The sequence below is a fragment of the Sapajus apella genome, unplaced genomic scaffold, assembly GCF_009761245.1.
Source record: "Sapajus apella isolate SASKATOON/1434 unplaced genomic scaffold, GSC_monkey_1.0 scaffold70, whole genome shotgun sequence".
In the NCBI taxonomy this organism is placed as follows: Eukaryota; Metazoa; Chordata; class Mammalia; order Primates; family Cebidae; genus Sapajus; species Sapajus apella.
The window spans coordinates 898,546-918,835 of NW_022437010.1; the positions used below are offsets into that span (position 1 = coordinate 898,546).

The following is a 20,290-nucleotide window of genomic DNA, read 5'->3' on the forward strand; positions in this document are numbered from 1 at the left end:
GGGGGGGCGCGGGAAGGAGAACTGCAGCAAGAGATGCTGCTAATTCTGCTTTGCTTCCAGATGCCATTATAAAGGCACTCATCATGTTATCTCCTGGTTAATATTTTTAAAAGAATAAAATTGGATAATTTGGATAACTTTAAATAAGCAAAAATGTTTTTGCTTTTTTCAGATTCATCCAAGGTTTAGAAAATGGGAAAAATGAAGTATTACAAGGGCAAAGGAAAGTTTCTGATGATTTTTCTAGGTCTAATCTTGTTAATAAAGTCTATTAAAATAGTTCTAGAGCCTACTCCTACTCATCTTATTTTCCCCAAAATTCACTAAAATAATTTAAAATAATAGGGGCCGGGCGCGGTGGCTCAAGCCTGTAATCCCAGCACTTTGGGAGGCCGAGGCGGGTGGATCACGAGGTCAAGGTATCGAGACCATCCTGGTCAACAGGGTGAAACCCCGTCTCTACTAAAAACACACAAAAAAATTAGCTGGGCATGGTGGTGCGTGCCTGTAATCCCAGCTACTCAGGAGGCTGAGGCAGGAGAATTGCCTGAACCCAGGAGGCGGAGGTTGCGGTGAGCCGAGATCGCACCATTGCACTCCAGCCTGGGTAACATGAGTGAAACTCCGTCTCAAACAAAAAAAATAAAATAAAATAATAATTACTGCATTGGCTCACCAGGGGAGTGGTTGTGTCTGACTCAATCCTGTGCACTCCCAAAGTGCCTTGAGTAGCAGATACATCAGGAAATGCATGTTGGATGTAATTTTTGTTTAGATATAAGCAATAAGAATGGATATCAATTTCTTTTCAAATTGGATTTCAAAAGGAACAGAAAATACCAAACTTAACCAAACAACTGAATCCACGTAAGTTCTTTAAGTTACCCAGAGCCATATAAAATTAAAATAGGACACTTATCTTTGGGATCAGTCCCTGCTGAATTAGCAAAGGTTCATCTTCTTTCAGGCCATCTATGAAGAATTGCTGAATACATTCCAGCAACAGTGACACATACTGAAATTCATTTTTATCCAGTTCCTAGGTATAAACCACACTAAATTAAAACACTTCTAAATATTTATACATTCATATTTTGGTCACAAAGCAAACCAGCTTACTTGCCTTATTTATTAATCTGTCAAGACGGTATAATAGGAGACGATTATATTTTTGAGGAAAGTGGCTTTCTTTCTGTTCAAAGTATTCTTTTATTTTCTGAAATCCTTTATCATGGAATGCATCCATAATAAGTGATTGAAGCTGAAAAGATGATAGTTTGCACATTACTTTTTCCCCAATAACATTTATAGTAAAATTTCTTTTTTTTTTTTTGCTCTTTTTGCCCAGGCTGGAGTGCAATGCCACAATCTCAGCTCACTGCAACCTCTCCCTTGAGGGTTCAAACAATTCTCCTGCCTCAGCCTCCCGAGTAGCTGGGATTACAGGCATGTGCCACCACACCCAGCTAATTTTGTATTTTTAGTAGAGATGGGGTTTCTCCACGTTGGTTAGGCTGGTCTTGAACCCCCAACCTCAGGTGATCCGCCCACCTTGGCCTCCCAAAGTGCTGGGATTACAGGCGTGAGCCACCGAACTCAGCTTATAGTAATATATCTCACTGATATCATTATCAATAAGAATTTGGTGTGAAATAATATATGGTAAATATAGAATGTCGATCTCTACTTAAATAGTAAGCAATCATTTCACAAAGGATTGATGTTCCTGTTAAGACAAGAGTTCCCAAAATGTGGTTCCTGTACCACCAGCAGCATTGACCTCACCTGGGAATTCTTAGCACTCAGACCCAGGGCAGAACCTTTCAGGTGATTCTCATGCATGCTTAAGTCTGGGAACCACTGACCCAAGGAAAGAAAATGACACTTGAGTTACAGATGTCATTAGGTGATGATCCTCAGCAATGTTGGCAATTCTAAAACACTAAGTAACATAAATGATCATAATGAAAGGAGGAAAATTAAAACTTATAATTATAGATAATGAGTATGCAAATTGACATAATGAATGAAATTGATCTTTTCTGCATGCGCATTAGCTAAGATGTGCTTCTAAGTATGTATCCTTGAATAACAGACATTTCCTTAAACATTTAAACTAGAAAAGATTTTTTTATGTTTAAAAAAATCCAGTCCAATCCTACAGGTTAAATTATACAATACTGTTTTAATAAGGAAGCTATTTACTTCATACAGCTCAAAATTGCACTTAGTACTGAATTAAAAGGGACAAAGGCATCTAAAATTATTCCTTTTAAACAGAATGTTTTCTAAGTTAACACATAGTGAGCTTTTTTGTGCCAAGTGTGTTAAGTGTTCTGCAGATGTTATTATTTAATCCTCACCATGGCCCTGAGAGGTTAGCTTCTTTATCTCAACATAGAAGTAGCAAGGATAGGAAAGGTTACAAACTTATGTGAGATCACTCAGCTGAAATTCACTCCCTTTTACCTGCTTAAAACTCTACCGTTGCCAGGCGCAGGGCTCACGCCTTAATCCCAGCACCTTAGGAGGTCAAGGCAGGAGTTTGACACCAGCCTGGGCAAAATAGTGAGACCCGGTCTCTGCAAAAAATGAAAAACTAGCCAGGCGTGGTGGCTCATGCCTGTTGTCACAGCTACTCAGGAGGCTGAGGCAGGAGAGTCACTGGAGCCCAGGAGGTTGAGGCTGCAGTGAGCCATGACTGCACCACTGCACTCCAGCCGGGTTGAGAGAGAATTAAAACAAAACAAAATAAAACTTTGCCATGGCTTCCTCTGCATTCAGAATAAATCCAAATCCTTTGCTTTCGTCCACAGAACTCTGCATGATCTGATCTCTGTCAGCTTCTGCAGTCTGCCTTCCCTGCTTATGAGTCCTAGAATAGTCAAGCTCTTCCTTGCCTCCAGGCCTTTGAACTGGCTGTTCTAGGCCTTGACTTTGTCCCGCCACTTTCCACATGGCTGGCTCCACTCAGATCACAGCTTAAGCATCACTTTTTCAGGTAGATCTTCCAGGACCACCTTAAGTAGACCAAGTGCCTCCTCAACACTCCCAATTATTCTTCATCACAATACCTGTTTTTTTTTCTTCCTGTTTTCTTTGGCTCTGTGCCAGTCTATAAGCTCCATAAAGGTAGAAGTTGTGTCTATTTTGTTCAATACTATCTATCTACATCTAGAATAGGACAGGGCACAAGATAGTTTAGGATATTGGCAGGATAGCTTATGGTGAGATAGGACGTGAGCATTAGGGAAGGAGAAGAAATAAAGATTTCTCTGCTTCTGATTTGAGCAATTGGAGGAACAATTTTGCTAATAACCCAGGGAACACAGAACTAGAAAGAACACACACACACACAGAGATTATAAAAGAAACTCGATCTTTACCCAGAAAGCCTTATCCTGGGTCTTCCCAGTCCCATCTTCCTTAATAGACTGCAAAGGAGCTTCATTCTTCTGTGTGCAATAAAAACATATTTAAATTTTATTTTGAAATGCATTTCAAGTTTTAAATATAAAGCAAAAAACATTTAAGGTTTGTATTGTTTTCCTGAACAGAAATTTTTGTTTGCGCATATTATAGGTCTAAATAAAATAGTACTTAGAAAAAAAACTATCCAACCTTCTTTAGCATGGTCTAAGACAGATACAGTACAAACTATCAGAAGAAGCAAAGCAAACATCATTTGAATAATCACATAAAATAAACTCTATAATGAGGATTATAAAGTAGAAGTAAAAGGCTTTGAGCTAATAAACTGTTTTCAGAATGACAGCTTGTAAAATAAAGCTAAAGTGTCTTGGAGGCATCATACTACCTGACTTCAAAATATACTACGAAGCTATAGGAACAAAAACAGCATGGTACTAGCATAAAAAGAGACACAGACATAGACCAATGGAACAGAATAGATAACCCTGAAATAAATCCACTATCTTTATAACCAACTGATTTTTGACAAAGGTGTCAAGAACATTCATGAGGAAAAGGCAGTCTTTTCAATAACTGGTGCTGGAAAAACTGGATATTTATATGTGGAAGAATGAAACTAGATCCCATGTCTCACCATATACAAAAATCAACTCAAATGAACTAAAAACTTACACTTAAGATCCCAAAATATGACAGAACTAGAAGAAAATATAGGGAAATCACTTTAGGACATTGGTCTGGGCACAAATTTTATAGAGAAGATCTCAAAATCACAGGCAATGAAAGCAAAAATAGACAAATGAAATTATACAAATCAAAAAGCTTCTTACATAAAGGGAATTAATAGAGTGAAGAGACAACCAGCAGAATGGGAGAATATATCTGCAAACTATGCATCCAACAAGCCATTACTATCCAGAGTATACAAGGAACTCAAACACGTCAACAGCAGAATAACCAATCCAATTAAAAATGGGTAAAGAAGCTAAATAGACGTCTCTCAAAAGAAGGCATGCAAATGACCAACAGGTATATGAAAAAATACTCAACATCAGTAATCATTGGAAAATGCACATCAAAACCAAAATGAGATATTATCTTACCCCAATTAGAATGGCCATTATCAAAACAAAAAACAACAAATGCTGGCAAGGATATGGAAAAAGAGGAGCTCTTCTACACTGTTAGTAGGAATATAAATTAGTATAGACAATATGGAAAACAGTATGGAGGTTCCTCAAAAAACTAAAGCCAGAACTATCATACAATCCAGCAATCCCACTCCTGGAGATATAGCCAAAGGAAAATAAATCAGTATGTCAAAGGCAGATGTGTACTCCCATGTTTACTGCAGTGCTATTCATAATAGCCAAGATCAACCTAAGTGTCCATCAGCAGATGAAGAAAATGTGGTATATCCACACAGTGGAATACTTTTCTGCCAGAAAAAAAGAAGGAAATCCTGTCATTCATGGTAACATGGATGAGCCTGGAGGGCATTACGGTAAGTGAAATAAGCCAGGCACAGACAGACATACTGCACAGCTAACTGGGAGGAGTAAGTTCCAGAGCGCGATAGCACTGTAGGGTGACTATAACGAACACTTTATTACATATTTTCAAATAGCTAGACGAGTAGATTCCGAACATTCCAAACACAAAGAAATAACTGAGGTGATGGGTATGTATAATTACCCTGATTTGATTATTACACATTGTATACATGTATGGAAATATCACACTATACCCCATAGACATGTGCAATTATGCGTCAGTTATAAATGATAAAGGCAAAGCAAAAGAACTATTGTGTTAGTAGATAATTGAGTAGAGGTGATAGTGGGATAGAAGGAACAGCTCAAGCTGCAAGTAAAATTGGGTATTAATTCACAGCACAAACTGGCATCAAATAAACACTCTGCTATGGATCTATAAACAATTTCTAAGTTTTGTCAACAAATTCTGAATTAGTGCGAAGTACTTCCCATCCCACGGAGAATATTCCCGGGAGCCTTTATGTTAAGCTTCTTTACCTCTTTTCTCTAAAGACACTGCCCTATCTCTCCTTCAGTTCAATTTGTATGCAGAGATGCTCCGTGTATTTTAATTTCTATCTCCTTTCGACCTTCTCTGGCCTTGGTGATCAACACTCTGCAAATTCCAAAGAAATGCTTCCTGTTTCTGGAATTTCTGGAGCCACTCTAGTGCACAGAAAGGTACCCCCCTACCCCCCGCCGCTGTGAAGATCACGTGGCAGCTTTTGTGGATAGGAACTTGACAGGAAAATCAGAAAATGGGATGGTTTAGGCAGAAAAGATCGTTAGATTCTCTGAGCTTCAGTCTCATTTAAAAAACCATGATAACACCTATATGGAAGGATTGGAGTGAGGACTGACTGAGAGAATGTAATGTCCTAAAAATGGCTCAGCGAACGGCAGCTTTCAACGTAGGAGGGATGGTGAGGAGGCTATGCTTAGGTGCTCTGAATTTAAGCCTAGCTTGATGTCAGAATGGTTTGTGTCCCAAATCTGTTTCCCCACGGCTGGGAAGATGGCGCCAGATGACAGATGGATTTTATGGAGAACAAAAGAGTGAGTTCCTGAATCTAGGCAAGCAGTCACCCCTGGCTATCGGAATCACCTGAGGGCCTCACTAACAAACTAACGAACTACGGGCCCACCCTCGACCAATTAAATCAGAATTTCTACCAGTGGGAACCCAGGCAGAAGAATGTCAGAAACAAGCCCCAGGTGGTTTTTGTTGGTTTTTTTGGGGGGGAGGGGGAGCCCAGGTGGTTTTTGTTTGGGTTTTTTTTTTGGTGCCCCAGGTGCTTTTTGTTTTTTTGGCGTCCTGGGTAGGCTCAAACTCTACATGTTTTTATTTTGTACTATTTATTGATAAGTAATAACTGCATCTTTATTTACTCATTTATTTATCTTACGGGCTGTCCTTAGTCATTCGGTTAAATGAAGACCGAGCACTTGCGGCTGCTTAACGCTACTACACTTTCTACGCAGCAACATGGAAAGAGAGCTGGAAAACTAGCTAGGAAAATACGCAAAGCAACTAGACAAGAACTATCTCGTTGCTTTCCGAACACCAATTTTCCGGTTCCCCGTTTCCTCAGCGCTATATGAGCGCGGGATCAGAGGTTTCTATTCTGCCTCATCTCACTGCAAGCTGCCAATGCACCCCAAGCAAACCCCAGGAGGTGGCGGGGGACGGTGCCCAGCGCCCGGCCTCTGGGCAAACACCTCAGCACTGTGACCCAGGGACCCCGTGCCCTCGAGCACCCTCGGACTGTGGACAGAAGGTCCGGGCCCTCCGGGGTCACTCACCTCTTGCATCCCGAGGCTTCCGTCCTGACCTGGCGCGCAGCTCGTTTGCAGTGCTCGGTCCGCCCCCGGCAGTTTCCTCGCCCAAGACCCCCGCCCGCTGGAGGCGCTGACGGCTCTTCTAGTCGAATCTTACTCCTCAACTGTAATTGACGAATCCCCGTGAAGACTACGAGAGCCGTGTTTGAGACTCTAGAAACGCGTGCAAGTAACTAGCGCACACGAGCTAAGCCACCTGGGCGCACGCACACACCCTTTAAGAGACAGCCAACACCAAAGGATCTGAACTATGTTGTTTAATCGTTTCTTCTTTGAGAAATTCCGAACAGATACGCATCAGCTTTGCAGAAGCTGATCCAAGTGTTCACCCTTTTGGGGTGAAAGCCAGCGGAGCGGCCGGGTGCGGGGGCTCACGCCTGTAATCCCAGCACTTTGGGAGGCCGAGGCGGGTGGATCACTAGAGGTCAGGAGTTCGAGAGCAGCCTGGTCAACATGGCGAACCCTTGTATACACTAAAAATACAAAAAATTAGCCGGGCGTGGTGGCATGTGCCTGTAATCCCAGCTACTGGGGCGGCTGAGGCGGGAGAATCACTTGAACCCGGGAGGCGCAGGTTGCGATGAGCGGAGATCGCACCACTGCACTCCAGCCTGGAAAACAGAATTAGACCCTGTCTCAAAAAAAAAAAAAAAAAAAAAAAAAAAAAGAGGAGCTGTTTTTGGTCCATTGATGTGTGTAGACAGAAGCTGAACCCTTTCCTATGGCAACCAAACTTGTACCCGATATTATTAATACATTCCTGATTTCACACACACAAAAAGTGTTTTGTTTGCTTGTTGGTGAGGAGGGAGGGGGATTTTTTTTTTTTTTTTCTTAAAGCAAATAGTTTTTTGTGTTTTTTTTTCTGCCTGTTTCCTTTAACCTGACAAGTATGTGTACCAATGGCTGGGCTGATTTGGGTAGGTGGCCCGTTTTTTGAACATGGTGGCAAAACTAAATTGGACTGGAGTTTCCCATTAAAAAAAAAAAATACCCCTCCAATCCAAACATTCTTTGCGTAAAAATCAACTTGTATTATAACTAGACCTATGAGTATTTCATTTCATAATATGTGCAGAAGATATTTGTCTACACCAAAGCAAAACATAAAATAACCAGAACCCCTGTTAGTCCAGGACTTGAACACATCTCTAGTCCGTTCAAAACAATGTTTATGTCAAAGCCTGCCATATCCATTTTCTGGCAAATTTAATGTAAATATTCTTACATTAATTTACTTATTTTAATCTAAACCAAGGAAATTCAAAGGCAAGTTCGTTTCCTTTTGAATTAATGGACTTTTACAGTATTAAACTAGTAATCAAGACAAGAACAGCTGTGAGTATAAACTATTGCGAATCAATACAAATAGAATACCAGGGCAAGAAAGAAATAAAGAATAATAAGAAGCAATAGACAAAATGCTACAATTTAAATGAATTTTATTTAAGAGAATATTTAAAAATTAGTTTTCATAATATTAGAAAAATTAATAATCTATTATTTTTAGGCTTTTGGGGAAAAACATGCTTCCAAAGTCTGTGGTGCAATGCGTTCAAATCTTTAAAAGAAATTAAAAATAACAGAACAGACAAAATACCTTTTATATGTTTATTTTTTACTTTGATTAGCTTCTTTTACTAACATGTTTTGCCCAGATATAATTTAAGGCAACTTGAAATGCACATTCTAATTCTTCTCAAACTAAATATGGTAGAGGCTCTATGACATTTCTTTGGATACCAGAATCCATTTAGAAATTAATTGATTTGCCTTTAACATCAAAAAGTTTTATTTATTTATGTTTTTGATGGGTCAGGTCTTTCTAGGAAATTCCAAAAGAACAGAGAAAAGAAATTATTCTAACACTGCAATAAGACCAGAAGTTAATGTCTATGCATTCTCAGAGGTAACTTTAAATCACTATTTTAAAGTTATTTTTAGAACACTTGAAACGATAAGTTATCTTAAACTTTTAAAAAACATTTAATGAAATAATATATTTTAAAATGGATGGTCAATAAATTTTCATGTAATTTCGTAAGACAAAACAACACGAAAAGCAACGTAATCACAGGAGTTTCAGGGACCTTTGGCAGTCAGTTAAGATGAAAATCTGTGAATGAAACTAGTGGGTGACGGGTAGACACATCTCTTTGTTCCCAACTAGACCTTAGTGGCGACCATTTGGGAGTGATTTTAATCAGAAACCCTGACTGACAGGACCTTTCAGGAGGGGAGAACTTCGGGAGAAAGGAGGCTGGGAATGAACAAATTACTTTCTTCTGCTAGGACCCTTCGCCTTTGCTTGGGAAGAGGACCCCAGCTTGAAGATACAGCAGGAAAAAGTCGGGAGGAACTGCTTTAAGCTGACCTTTCTCCCCAAAAGAGTTCGCTGGTCCGCTGCCATCCATTGGCAGGCTTCTCTGACCGACTGGGATACTTTTTTCTTCCTTTTTTTTTTTTTAGACAGGATCTCGTTCTGTCGCCCAGGCTGGAGTGCAATGGCGAGATCTCAGGTCACTGCAACCACTACCTCCTGGGTTCAAGAGATCCTCCCTCCTTACCCTCCATAGTAGCTGGGACTACAGGCACGCACCACCATGCCTGGTTAGTTGTTTGTTTTAATTTTGGAAGAGACAGGGTTTCGCCGTGCCTCCCAAAGTGCTGGGATTACAGGCGTGAGCCACCGCACCCCGCCGCAGGATCGAATTTTCTAAGCAAGCCTGACTGTGCCCTTGGCTGGGGAAGTAAAAGGACCGGGAGCGTGGACCACCCTTAGTTTCCTGAGGTTGTTTTGCTCTTCCTTTATCCGCCTTTTGCCAACCGAAGGCACTGATCCTGCATGAGACGCTGACAAGGGCGCCCTCCTGGACGAGTCCCGCGCAGCACCGGTCTGTGTTCCCAGCGCGTGTTCTGCGGTGCCAAGGTCTAGGGCGCGCCGCTCTCCAGGTCTAGAGGGTCATAGGTTTGGTTCATCCTCCTCTCTCAAGGGATCCGCCGCGAGGAGTTGGCTCCCCTTCTCTGTCTAGGGCTGGGAATGGAAGCATGCAGCTGCAAAACAAGGGCGCGGGGAATGCATACCAGAAGCCCTTCTTCCCTGGCCGCCCAGAATCCGGCCCTGGGATAGTCAAAAAGCGACTTTAGTCACTTCAGTCGATTTTTTTTTTTTTTTTTTTTTTTAACTGAGAGTCTCCCAGTGCCGGAGTGGCCCTGGGCGGGGCAACTGCTCAGCTGAAGAAGGTTTCTTTCGTCCGGGGGAATCTACCTTGTCCTGCGCACCCCTGCACCACCGCGATTCTCTAATCTAGTCCCCCAAAGCCTCCCAAGACTGTAATGGAGTAAATACAATTTTGTCGTGATATTTCCACGACTACATCAGTAAAGTTTTTGTTTTTTTTAAGAGTTGTGTTCAGGTGGTTGGCAACTGAGAGCTCGCGAAGCCACACCACTTTATTTAACAGATAAGGAAGCTGAAACCAAGAGGGAGCCAAGGCAGTGGAGAAAGCCAGGAGTTCTACGGGACTTTTCCCCTCTCCCCTTTCCTTCCTACCCCAGGCTCCCACCTACCCCGGGCTCATTACCCCCACCTCCTCCGGGTTCACTCTGTGGGACTCCGTTCCTGCAGGGCCAGGTCCCTCCGCAGTCCCCTGGAGCACGAGGGCGCCTGGGCCCGTGAGCACACACCGAGGCTTGGCGCCCACTAGCACGTCCCAAATCGACGAGCGAAGACTCCCGGACGCACAACAGTTAGGGGAAGAGCCAGCAGTGGAGGCCCAAAATGGGCTGACCCCTAACTAGGAGGGGTGGGCGCGATTACTCAGGCTAGGGCGCGCGGGGACAGCAGAGGGGCCCCGCAAGGTTCCCATGCTGTCCTGGAATCGAGTGCTGGCTCTCCGGGGACTTTGCTGGAAGCAGGAAAAGCCCCTGCTTCCAAAGCCTCCATCCCTTTCCGAAATCAGGGAAGCCGGATGCATTTAGAAAAAAAAAATAGGCCGCGCGCGGTGGCTCCTGCCTGTAATCCTAGCACTTTCGGAGGCCAAGGCCGGCGGATCACCTGAGGTCAGGAGTTCGAGACCAGCCTGGCCAGCATGGCGAAGCAAGGTGTCTACTAAAAATACAAAAATTAGTAGGGCGTGGTGGCCTGCGCTTGTAATACCAGGTACTCAGGAGGCTGAGATAGGAGAATCGCTTGAACCTAGGAAGCAGAGGTTGCAATGAACCAAGATCGCGCCATTGCATTCCAGCCCGAGCAACAGAGTGAGACTCTGTCTCAAAGAAAGAAAGAAAGAAAATAATAAGGTTTTTAACTTAAAGGATACATTCCAACTTGCCCTCTCCACCTCCACGCCAACATCCTTGCTTCAGTTTCCTTTTCTTCCGGGACTGAGCTTAACCTCCACCTCCGTTCCAGGCTCTGTCATGGAGGGGATGACCCGCCCCTGGAGCTTGAGTGCTAATAAGGTAGGAGAGACGGGGCGGAACCCCCCCCGCCCCCAACGAGGTGTAACTTTATAAAGGAGGGGGCAGCTGCCAAACGTCGATGCTGCCGTTCGGGTGGAGACCGTTCAGCACGGCGGCCGAGGACAGGGCCCCGCCCTGGTCCATAACCATTGTGCCCAGCTTCCAGATTTCTAAACAACCTCTCTCTCTTTCTCTCTCTCTGCCCCTCCCCTTCACACAAATACCCCGCTTTCATTTTTAAAGAGGAAAAAAAAAATCACCTGGCGCACCTCTCCTTTTTTCTTCTATTTTTCAGAAGCCTGGGCGGAAAGCGCGAGCGAGTCCGTCAGATGCCAGCGGCCGCGGTGCAGGAAGCGGTCGGCGTGTGCTCCTACGGGATGCAGCTCAGCTGGGACATCAACGATCCGCAGATGCCCCAGGTAAGCGAAGCGGGTGTGCGAGAGCACGCGGGGTGCTGTCCATCTGAAGGAGGGAGAATGGCATTCGAGTTCTTGCAAGGAGTCTGCAGACGGACCATACACACACAAGCAAAATTTCTGGGTTTCTGAACCCCCTTCAAACGTAGAAAGAGAATTGGACCCCACAAAAGGCTAAGTTGGGTTTAGAAATGTGTATTCTCCCAGCAGTTTCCTCGGGCTTGTCTGAAATTACATGGAAAGCGGCAGGAAATACTGATCACACTCCTCATTCCCAGTCTCGGAGGGAACAGGACACCTGTCCTTTCGCTTCGCTTTAGCCAAGGTAGAAATGAGGTGCCTCTCTTCGTATTCATTTGCTTTAAATCCACAAGGAAGCTAAGGAGAACATCTAAACAGATGTAAATACCACTGCTTCTCAGGCAGCAAAACTATGAGGTACGACTGTAAAGTGAATCTAATGACCCAAATTTAAAACAAACAGCCCGACTTGAGCAATTTGTTCAGACCTCCCTGACCACCAGGAGGAAGGAGGCCACACTGTCAAGCCAATGAGGCATCTGTACCCAAAACCTACTTCTCTAATGACAAACAAATCATCATTCTTTTGGGGTGAATTTGTTGCATTTTGTTTTATTTCAATAAAGCAAAAATAGTCTGGAGCTAAGTCCAAAGAATGAACTAGGGTGGATGCAGTGGTGAATGAAGAGATTTGCAACCAATTCCAGAGAGTGACCAGTTGTGCTTTGTCATACAGGTTTGGGCCAAAACTGAGTGACTTTGAAGTCCTAGCTGTGGGGGATGGTGGGTGTAGAATGAGAGTTGCTTCCCAACCATTTACAAATGTGGGATTCCAGCAATGTTGTGGCACAGGAATAAAAGAGACTTGCCAGTTTTTCAGCAACTAAGATGTACCTGATAGGTGTTCAGATGAACAGCAATTAATTGTAATATTGTGTAGCCTCTCAAAAGAGGTCAGTACTTTTTTGGATGCATACCTTTGTAGTAGGTTAGGTGTGTTTTACTCCTTTGTTTTAAAGTCTGCCTACTTTTTTTTTTTTTTTTTCTTTTTTCTGAGACAGAGTTTCACACTCTTGTTGCCCAGGATGGAGTGCAATGGTGCTCTCTCGGCTGACTGCAACCTCCAATTCCCAGGTTCAAGTGACTCTCCTGCCTCAGCCTCCCAAGTAGCTGGGATTGCAGGTGCATGCCACCATGCCCAGCTAATTTTTGGATTTTTAGTAGAGACAAGGTTTTACCATGTTGGTCAGGCTGGTCTGGAACTCCTGACCTCGTGATCCTCCTGCCTCAGCCTCCCAAAGTGCTGGGATTACAGGCGTGAGCCACCACGCCCAGCCAAAGTCTGCCTACTTTAGAGTCATGTGGTACCATTTTTGTGAAAGTGGGCCACAGTACAGCAAGAGCATCTCATTCTCACTGTTTCTGTCCATGTACATCTTCATAGGAAACCATCATATCTTGCACTTTAGAAAAGTCACATCCAAATAATGTAATTATGGCTCATCTCTCCAGCATTTGCTAGGCTTCCTATGTAAATATGAACTTTCTTTCAGGAGATTGGTTTTTAAGCAGGGAGTATGTGTGTAATATCTCAAAAGGGGCAGGCACATGGGGACATAGAAAGAGAAGTGGACAAATTTAGCATCGCCCTGCTCTGGCTAACTGACTGAGACAGCTAATCTAACTATATGCCCTTGAGAGAGTCCTTGAATTTGCCTTAGTCTCAGGCTACTCGCTTGTCATCAAGTGGTAGAGTGAGATAACTATCTCAAACTCTCCCCCAGCTCTACGATCAGGTTCAGTGTTTATGTGTGTGTGTGTGTACACACACACACATAACATGCCAACACTTTAGAACAAATGAAACCCAATCCTTGACATCCTCTCTTCTTGTACTGATTTTAAAAATACTGTCTCTGTGGCTTCACTGCCAGGGTCACTGCCTCTGCAGCTCGTGTAAGGCATGGAGACCTAGTCTACATATTAAGGGAGAGCTAAAGAAATGCTGTTTTCTGGAAAATTATCAACTTGTTACTAAGATCCTTAAGTTAAAATGTTCGCTTTCAAAACAAAGACATTAGCATTTAATATAAACTTGGAGTTGATAGTACATCATTATGTATTTCACTTGTAACTTACATTGATACATTAATTTATGTCCCTTGTAATATTTCAGAGAAAAGATAAATAATACCTAATGGTAACAACAATGATTTCAACAATATCTTTGTGATTTTTGGAAACAAAGTCACTCATTTACCTTACTACTGTTAGAATGTGCAGTATTAATGATGTATGCAAGTCTGAATTTTCCAACCGTGAATACTTCAGCTTTGCAAATGTTTGATGTAATTTTCCTGAGTGGCAGGAGTGGGGAGGAGATGCACATGGCTTACAACTATGATACACCCCTCTGAGTCTTTATCACACCAGCAAAGCTACTGGGTCGGGCTGCTACCCATCTTCTGTTTATATTCCAGCTATGCCACTGTGAAAGGTTATCTATTGAATCTCCATTTCTTTATTGAGTAAACAAGAGTAAAGATGTCCATTTTGCAAAAATGTTGTGAAAATTGTGTATATTGCATAATATGGCTTTGCAGATCCTACTATTTCTGTTCCAAATATTCAATTCTGCATTGTGGTGTGAAAGCAGCCCTAAACATTACATAAAAGAAAGTTCTCAGTGGCCAGGCACAGTGGCTCACGCCTGTAACCTCAGCACTTTGGGAGGTCAAGGCAGGTGGATCACGAGGCCTGGAGATTAAGACCATCCTGGCCAACGTGGTGAAACCCTGTCTCTACTAAAAATACAAAAATTAGCTGGGCGTGGTGGTGTGTGTCCCCAGCTATTTGGGAGACTGAGGCAGGAGAATCACTTGAACCTGGGAGGTGGAGGTTGCAGTGAGCTGAGATCATGCCACCGCACTCCAGCCTGAGCAACAGAGCAAGACTCCGTCCCCCCACCCCCCAAAAAAAGAAAGTGCCTAGTAAAGGGTGCTTTTTCAATTAAACTTATATGCAAAAGAGACATTGATTGCCATATAAATAATGCATTAAATTGACAAGACTACCAAATATGAATACTAAGGCAAAGCTCAGTATTTTAGATATAACTTATTATTTTGGCCATGTAGCTCTTTGTTGAGGAGAATGACAATCCCATATTGCTCTGGGGAGCAGTCCAGTGCCAGGCAAGCTCACCCACACCCCAAAGCTCATGGTTTAAGTCCATCATTGCAATACTCTTTTAAACTTGGAGAGCCAAGTTGAGAGTAGGGAGGGAAGCTGTTCCTTCCTCTCTGACATTACTCTGGGTGCCACTGCTAATGTGACTGACAGGTCTGGCATAAAGAGCCAATGCGCTTTTGAAGGAAATGCACTGACTTAAAGATATTTACCAGTGAAATTGCATTTCAGTGATAGAACATTCCAGTCACTTTTCCCACTAGCACTTTGATGCTTAACATGAAATGTTTTCAACATTTAAACACACCAAGAAGTGATATAACATAGTGGTAAGAAGTACAGGTTCTGGAATGGGACTGCCGGGGTACAAATCCTAGAGCCAGATCTTGCTAGCTGTGTGATGTGACCTTGGGCAAGTCGATGAACCTCTCTGACCTCCACGTCCTCGTCTGTAAAATGTAAATCATTGCCTGTAGTTTGAAGTCTAGATGAATTAATACATGTACAGCATTTAACAGATAAACACTATATAAACATTAATTATTACCTGGTTGCCGGTCTTACATAGGAAGAGTGGCATTTTGGGATTTCACATTGCTGGATTTAAAAAGAACCTTTTTCAATCCTAATGTGCTTGTAGAAATTTTAGAGCATGATGTGTGCCGTTTGGTCGATAAACTGACCACCCTTCCTTCTGCACCCTTCCAGGAGCTGGCCCTCTTCGACCAGTTCCGAGAGTGGCCTGACGGCTACGTGCGCTTCATCTACAGCAGCGATGAGAAGAAGGCACAGCGCCACCTGAGCGGCTGGGCCATGCGCAACACCAACAACCACAATGGCCTCATCCTCAAGAAGTCGTGCCTGGGCGTGGTGGTGTGTGCGCAGGCCTGCGCCCTGCCCGACGGTTCGCGCCTGCAGCTGCGGCCGGCCATCTGCGACAAGGCACGGCTGAAACAGCAGAGTGAGGACGCCGGGCCGGGGAGAGGGTTACGTTGGAGTCATAGGTTCCTTTTTTTTTGAGACGGAGTTTCGCTCTTGTTGCCCAGGCCGGAGTGCAATGGCTGATCTCAGCTCACTGCAACTTCTGACTCCGGGCTTTAAGTGATTCTCCTACCACAGCCTCCCATGTAGCCAAGATTACAGGCATGCGCCACCACGTCCAGCTAATTATATATTTTTAGCAAAGATGGGGTTTCTTCATATTGGTCACGCTGGTCTCGAACTCCTGACCTCAGGTGATCCACCCACCTCAGCTTCCCAAGGTGCTGGGATTGTACAGGTGTGAGCCACCGCGAAGGGCCACGAGCTCTTTAGTCCCAACTAATTTTCCCCTTCTTCCTTCAGAAGGGCCTGGGGTCAGGGTTAATATTTCTCCCTTCTGGGCTTTGCAGAGAAGGCATGCCCTAACTGTCATTCTGCTTTGGAATTGATTCCTTGTCGAGGGCACAGTGGATACCCTGTCACCAACTTTTGGCGGCTTGATGGCAACGCGATCTTTTTTCAGGTAGGTTAGGTGAGAATACCATTTGTGATGGATACTTTTCATGAGACCATAAAGGCCAGACCACCTGTCATGTGCCTTGGAAACCTTGGGCCAAACAAAATACAGCTCCAGTGGCCAGAAATAGGTGCGGGAGCCCCCGGGGCCCTAATGGGGAGACTAGGAATTAGCTCACTACTGTGAGCTCTTTAAGGTCCAGAGATGGTAAACCAAGTTGTAGTTATAGTTCTTTTAATAGGGTGAAAGGATTGCAATGATCTTTTAATATGTTAATTATTGATGCTGTTTTATTCAAGAATTTTTTTTTCTGTCATTTTGAAAGAAGCAAAACTAAAAACACTTGAGATCTTAGGAAAGGCATGATCAATTTTTGGGCTACATTGTCAGCTTCCTTTAGGGACACAAATGTATGATTTATTTTCTCCTTATCGCAGGCCAAGGGAGTTCACGATCACCCAAGACCAGAGAGCAAATCAGAGACGGAAGCTAGAAGAAGTGCCTTCAAGAGACAAATGGCCTCTTTCTACCAACCCCAGAAAAAGAGAATTCGAGAATTTGAGGTACTGGGAACTGAGAGGGGATGGTGGCCTCTGCTCATTTTCATCCCAAGATACACTGATAAGTATGTAAAATATGCAGGTCATACATTAATTACAAGGGTTTGATTTCATGTGAAAATTATATGTCTGTCACAAAATATCATCAAATCAACATCTGAATAGGGTTTCTGATCCCTTTTTCTCCTTAAAAGAAAAACCAACAATCTCTGCAGGCAGTGATACAGTCCTGATATGTCAGTGTGTTAACAACCTAATATAAGGACAATTATGCAACAGTAGTAAAGATGGAAATGCGTGCCTACCAACAGGAAGTTAGCAGTGTGTCCTTGAGAGGGTCCTTTCCGTTATTTTATCCACAAGAACAGATAACATTTCTCTGTGCAGTTTAATTCAGTTTGGCTTTTCAACCAAAGCATGCCAAGCAGGCAGAGTGTTAGTGTGAGGATAACAGAAACTGACAGTGCCTATGTTCCAGGCACTGGTCTGAGTTTCACACATTTGATGGTGGCAGAAACCCTATAACAAGTTTACTAAGTTCCATTTTATTTATTTACTTATTTATTTATTGAGACGGAGTCTCGCTCTGTCATCAGGCTGGAGTGCAGTGGCGCAATCTCAGCTCACTGCAACCTCTGACTCCCTGGTTCAAGCAATTCTCCTGCCTTAACCTCCTGAGTAGCTGGGATTATAGGTGCGCGCCACCACACCCAGCGAATTTTTGTATTTTAGTAGAGACGAGGTTTTACCATGTTAGTCAGGATGGTCTCAATCTCCTAACCTCATGATCCACCCACCTCAGCCTCCCAAAGTGCTGGGATTGAAGGCGTGAGCCGCTGCACCCGGCCATTAAGTTTCATTTTTAAGATGAAGAATCTGAGGCTCAGAGAGGTTAAATGGCTTGTTCAATTTGTGAGGGACAGAGTCAGCATTGAACCCAGGCCTGTGTGCCTCCTAAGTCTCTACTTTAGGAACACAGTGTGGGTGAGAACAGGACCATCTGCCACTCAGAAGCTTCCTACCTGGCTACCGTGGACCTTCCTCATTCTGTTGTGTGGTATTTATGCCTGAGTGAGCTCCAGTTTAGCAACCCCTGGACCACATGCTTAAATCACATACCTGAGCAGTGCAGTGTTCACAACACGGAGCCCAGCACATGGTCATCTGTTTTTACTTACTTGTTGGCTATTTTTACAGGTGAAGGTGCCCAAACAATTTACATAGCATGTATCTGTGTTTGTTTCATTTTTTAGGTAGAAGAAAATCAAGACAGCAGTGGTCTTGATTTCAGCAACATACCCTTGGAAAATCCAGAAGACTTTGATATAGTTACTGAAACCAGCTTTCCTATTCCAGGGCAGCCTTGCCCTTCCTTCCCAAACTCTGATGCTTACAAAGCTACCTGTGACCTAGCCACCTTTCAAGGAGACAAAATGCCACCCTTTCAGAAATATTCAAGCCCAAGAATCTATTTGCCTATGCCACCTTGCAGCTATGAATTGGCAAATCCTGCTTATACAAATTCGAGCCCATATCCCACCCTTTGTAAGGATTCCACCAGTATCCCTAATGACACAGACTGCATTCATCTGAACACACTACAATATAATGTCAATTCATACAGCAGCTACGAGAGAAGCTTTGATTTCACCAACAAACAGCATGTCTGGAAACCATCTCTTGGAAAACCCAGCCTTGTGGAGAGGACTGACCATGGGCAGTTTCAGGCTGTGGCCACTCGCCCTTATTATAATCCAGAGCTTCCCTGTCGGTACCTCACGACTCCGCCACCAGGTGCCCTACAAACCGTGATCACCACCACCACCAAAGTGTCCTACCAGGCCTACCAGCCCCCTGCTAGGAAATACAGTGATGCTGTGGGGGAGATTAAGAGCCTTTCAAGCTGTAGCTATGCTCCTGAAGATACCAGGATGTCGGTCGCGGTATATCCAGAAGCCTGGGGTCCTCCAGCGACAGTCACCAGGGCAGCCTCTGCTTCAGGGCCACTTCCTATGAAAACTGCAGGAGATTGCCGCACCATCAGACCCACTGTGGCTGTTCCCCACCAACCAGTTTCCTCTAGGACAGATGAAGCAGAGGCTTGGGATGCATGTGTGTCTGGGCTGGGCACTGCAATCAGTCACTCAGATAGATTAGGTCCCTTCTGTAGCTATAACAATGAGGATTTTTGAAAGGCAATTCAGGGGACAAAATAGCAATGTGCATGCAGGCAGGAGGCAGGGAAATGTGAACTGGCAGTGATCTCTTGTTGAGTTGGGAGACTCGCCTTGTGTGCAAAAACATACAGATAGTAGTAAAAATGCCGATTAGCTGAGAAAATAATCAGTTGGAAATGTTCAGGTCATATTGGGACATTTCACACAGCATTTTGAAACTGGCTACAATACATAGATGTAACTCAGGAAAGTGTGAGTCTCTCAAATGAACAAATAAGCAACTGGAGGAGGTTAAATACTGACCTAAGTTCACTTAGCTTATTAGTGGGAGTAGAGGTCTGGGATTCTGGTTCTTATTCTAAGCCTTTTCCCATTAGAGCACTTTAGGGAATTTTACATCCCTGGAGGCTGTCAAAATAGCTTCAGGAAGAAAGTTTTACAATCTTCTTTTTTTTTTTTTTTTTTTTTTTTTTTTGAGACGGAGTTTCGCTCTTGTTACCCAGGCTGGAGTGCAATGGCGCGATCTCGGCTCACCGCAACCTCCGCCTCCTGGGTTCAAGCAATTCTCCTGCCTCAGCCTCCTGAGTAGCTGGGATTACAGGCACACACCACCATGCCCAGCTAATTTTTTGTAGCTTTAGTAGAGACGGGGTTTCACCATGTTGACCAGGATGGTCTCGATCTCTTGACCTTGTGATCCACCCGCCTCGGCCTCCCAAAGTGCTGGGATTACAGGCTTGAGCCACCGCGCCCGGCCAAGTTTTACAATCTTCTGAGTCATCTCATGACATTTTTGTTTAGCATTTAGAACCCGTAAAAATAGCTCAGGAAGTAATTTATCTCCAACTTATGTATCTACAGCTTTTCAAAAAATCTCTAGCAATGGTAAAGTTCAATTGTTCTTAAAAGATTCAATATTAGCTGAATGCCTTTTCATAACATGATCGTCTCCATAACAGAGACAGCCTAACAATGATGAGTTGTATTTAATGAATTATCATTGTTCCAAACACATTTTTTTCTGATTAGGTTTCAGAATTAGAATTAAAATGTTTTGCAAAAATACAGCTTTACTGTTCCTCTGTTATTCTTCATAAAGGTAATTAATAATGTTCAATAATTAATAACATTGTTCAATTAAATGTAATAAGGACATTTT

At 43.4% G+C, this 20,290-nt stretch overlaps 3 protein-coding genes across 3 annotated transcripts in view; 1 reads left to right on the plus strand and 2 right to left on the minus strand.

Annotated features, from left to right (window-relative positions):
* SYCP2L (synaptonemal complex protein 2 like) overlaps nt 1-1,261 on the minus strand; it is a 92,350-nt gene extending 91,089 nt beyond the window's left edge. The window contains exons 1-2 of the mRNA XM_032249951.1: nt 1,124-1,261; nt 916-1,039 (exon numbers count right to left, since the gene is read on the minus strand). Coding sequence (XP_032105842.1) covers nt 916-1,039; nt 1,124-1,246 — 247 coding nt within the window. The 5' untranslated portion in view covers nt 1,247-1,261. The remainder of the gene's footprint in view (nt 1-915; nt 1,040-1,123) is intronic.
* A 10,244-nt stretch (nt 1,262-11,505) lies between these two features.
* Nucleotides 11,506-19,574, plus strand: GCM2 (glial cells missing transcription factor 2). The gene is made up of 5 exons (XM_032249963.1): nt 11,506-11,689; nt 15,605-15,857; nt 16,288-16,400; nt 16,832-16,957; nt 18,208-19,574. The coding sequence occupies exons 1-5, from the start codon at nt 11,600-11,602 to the stop codon at nt 19,144-19,146; spliced, it is 1,521 nt and encodes a 506-aa protein (XP_032105854.1). The 5' UTR covers nt 11,506-11,599; the 3' UTR covers nt 19,147-19,574.
* The window catches only part of LOC116531270 (transmembrane protein 14B-like), a 115,193-nt gene continuing 106,441 nt past the window's right edge, over nt 11,539-20,290 (minus strand). The window contains exon 5 of the mRNA XM_032249980.1: nt 11,539-11,911. Within this exon, the coding sequence (XP_032105871.1) occupies nt 11,872-11,911 (40 nt within the window). The 3' untranslated portion in view covers nt 11,539-11,871. The remainder of the gene's footprint in view (nt 11,912-20,290) is intronic.

What these genes read in the sequence shown, in the direction of transcription:
- GCM2 (XM_032249963.1), top strand. Translation starts at nt 11,600, where the DNA reads ATGCCAGCGGCCGCGGTGCAGGAAGCGGTCGGCGTGTGCTCCTACGGG. An exon ending in ACGATCCGCAGATGCCCCAG is followed by an intron (nt 11,690 to 15,604) that starts GTAAGCGAAGCG and finishes GCACCCTTCCAG; the next exon opens with GAGCTGGCCCTCTTCGACCA. An exon ending in GCAACGCGATCTTTTTTCAG is followed by an intron (nt 16,401 to 16,831) that starts GTAGGTTAGGTG and finishes TCCTTATCGCAG; the next exon opens with GCCAAGGGAGTTCACGATCA.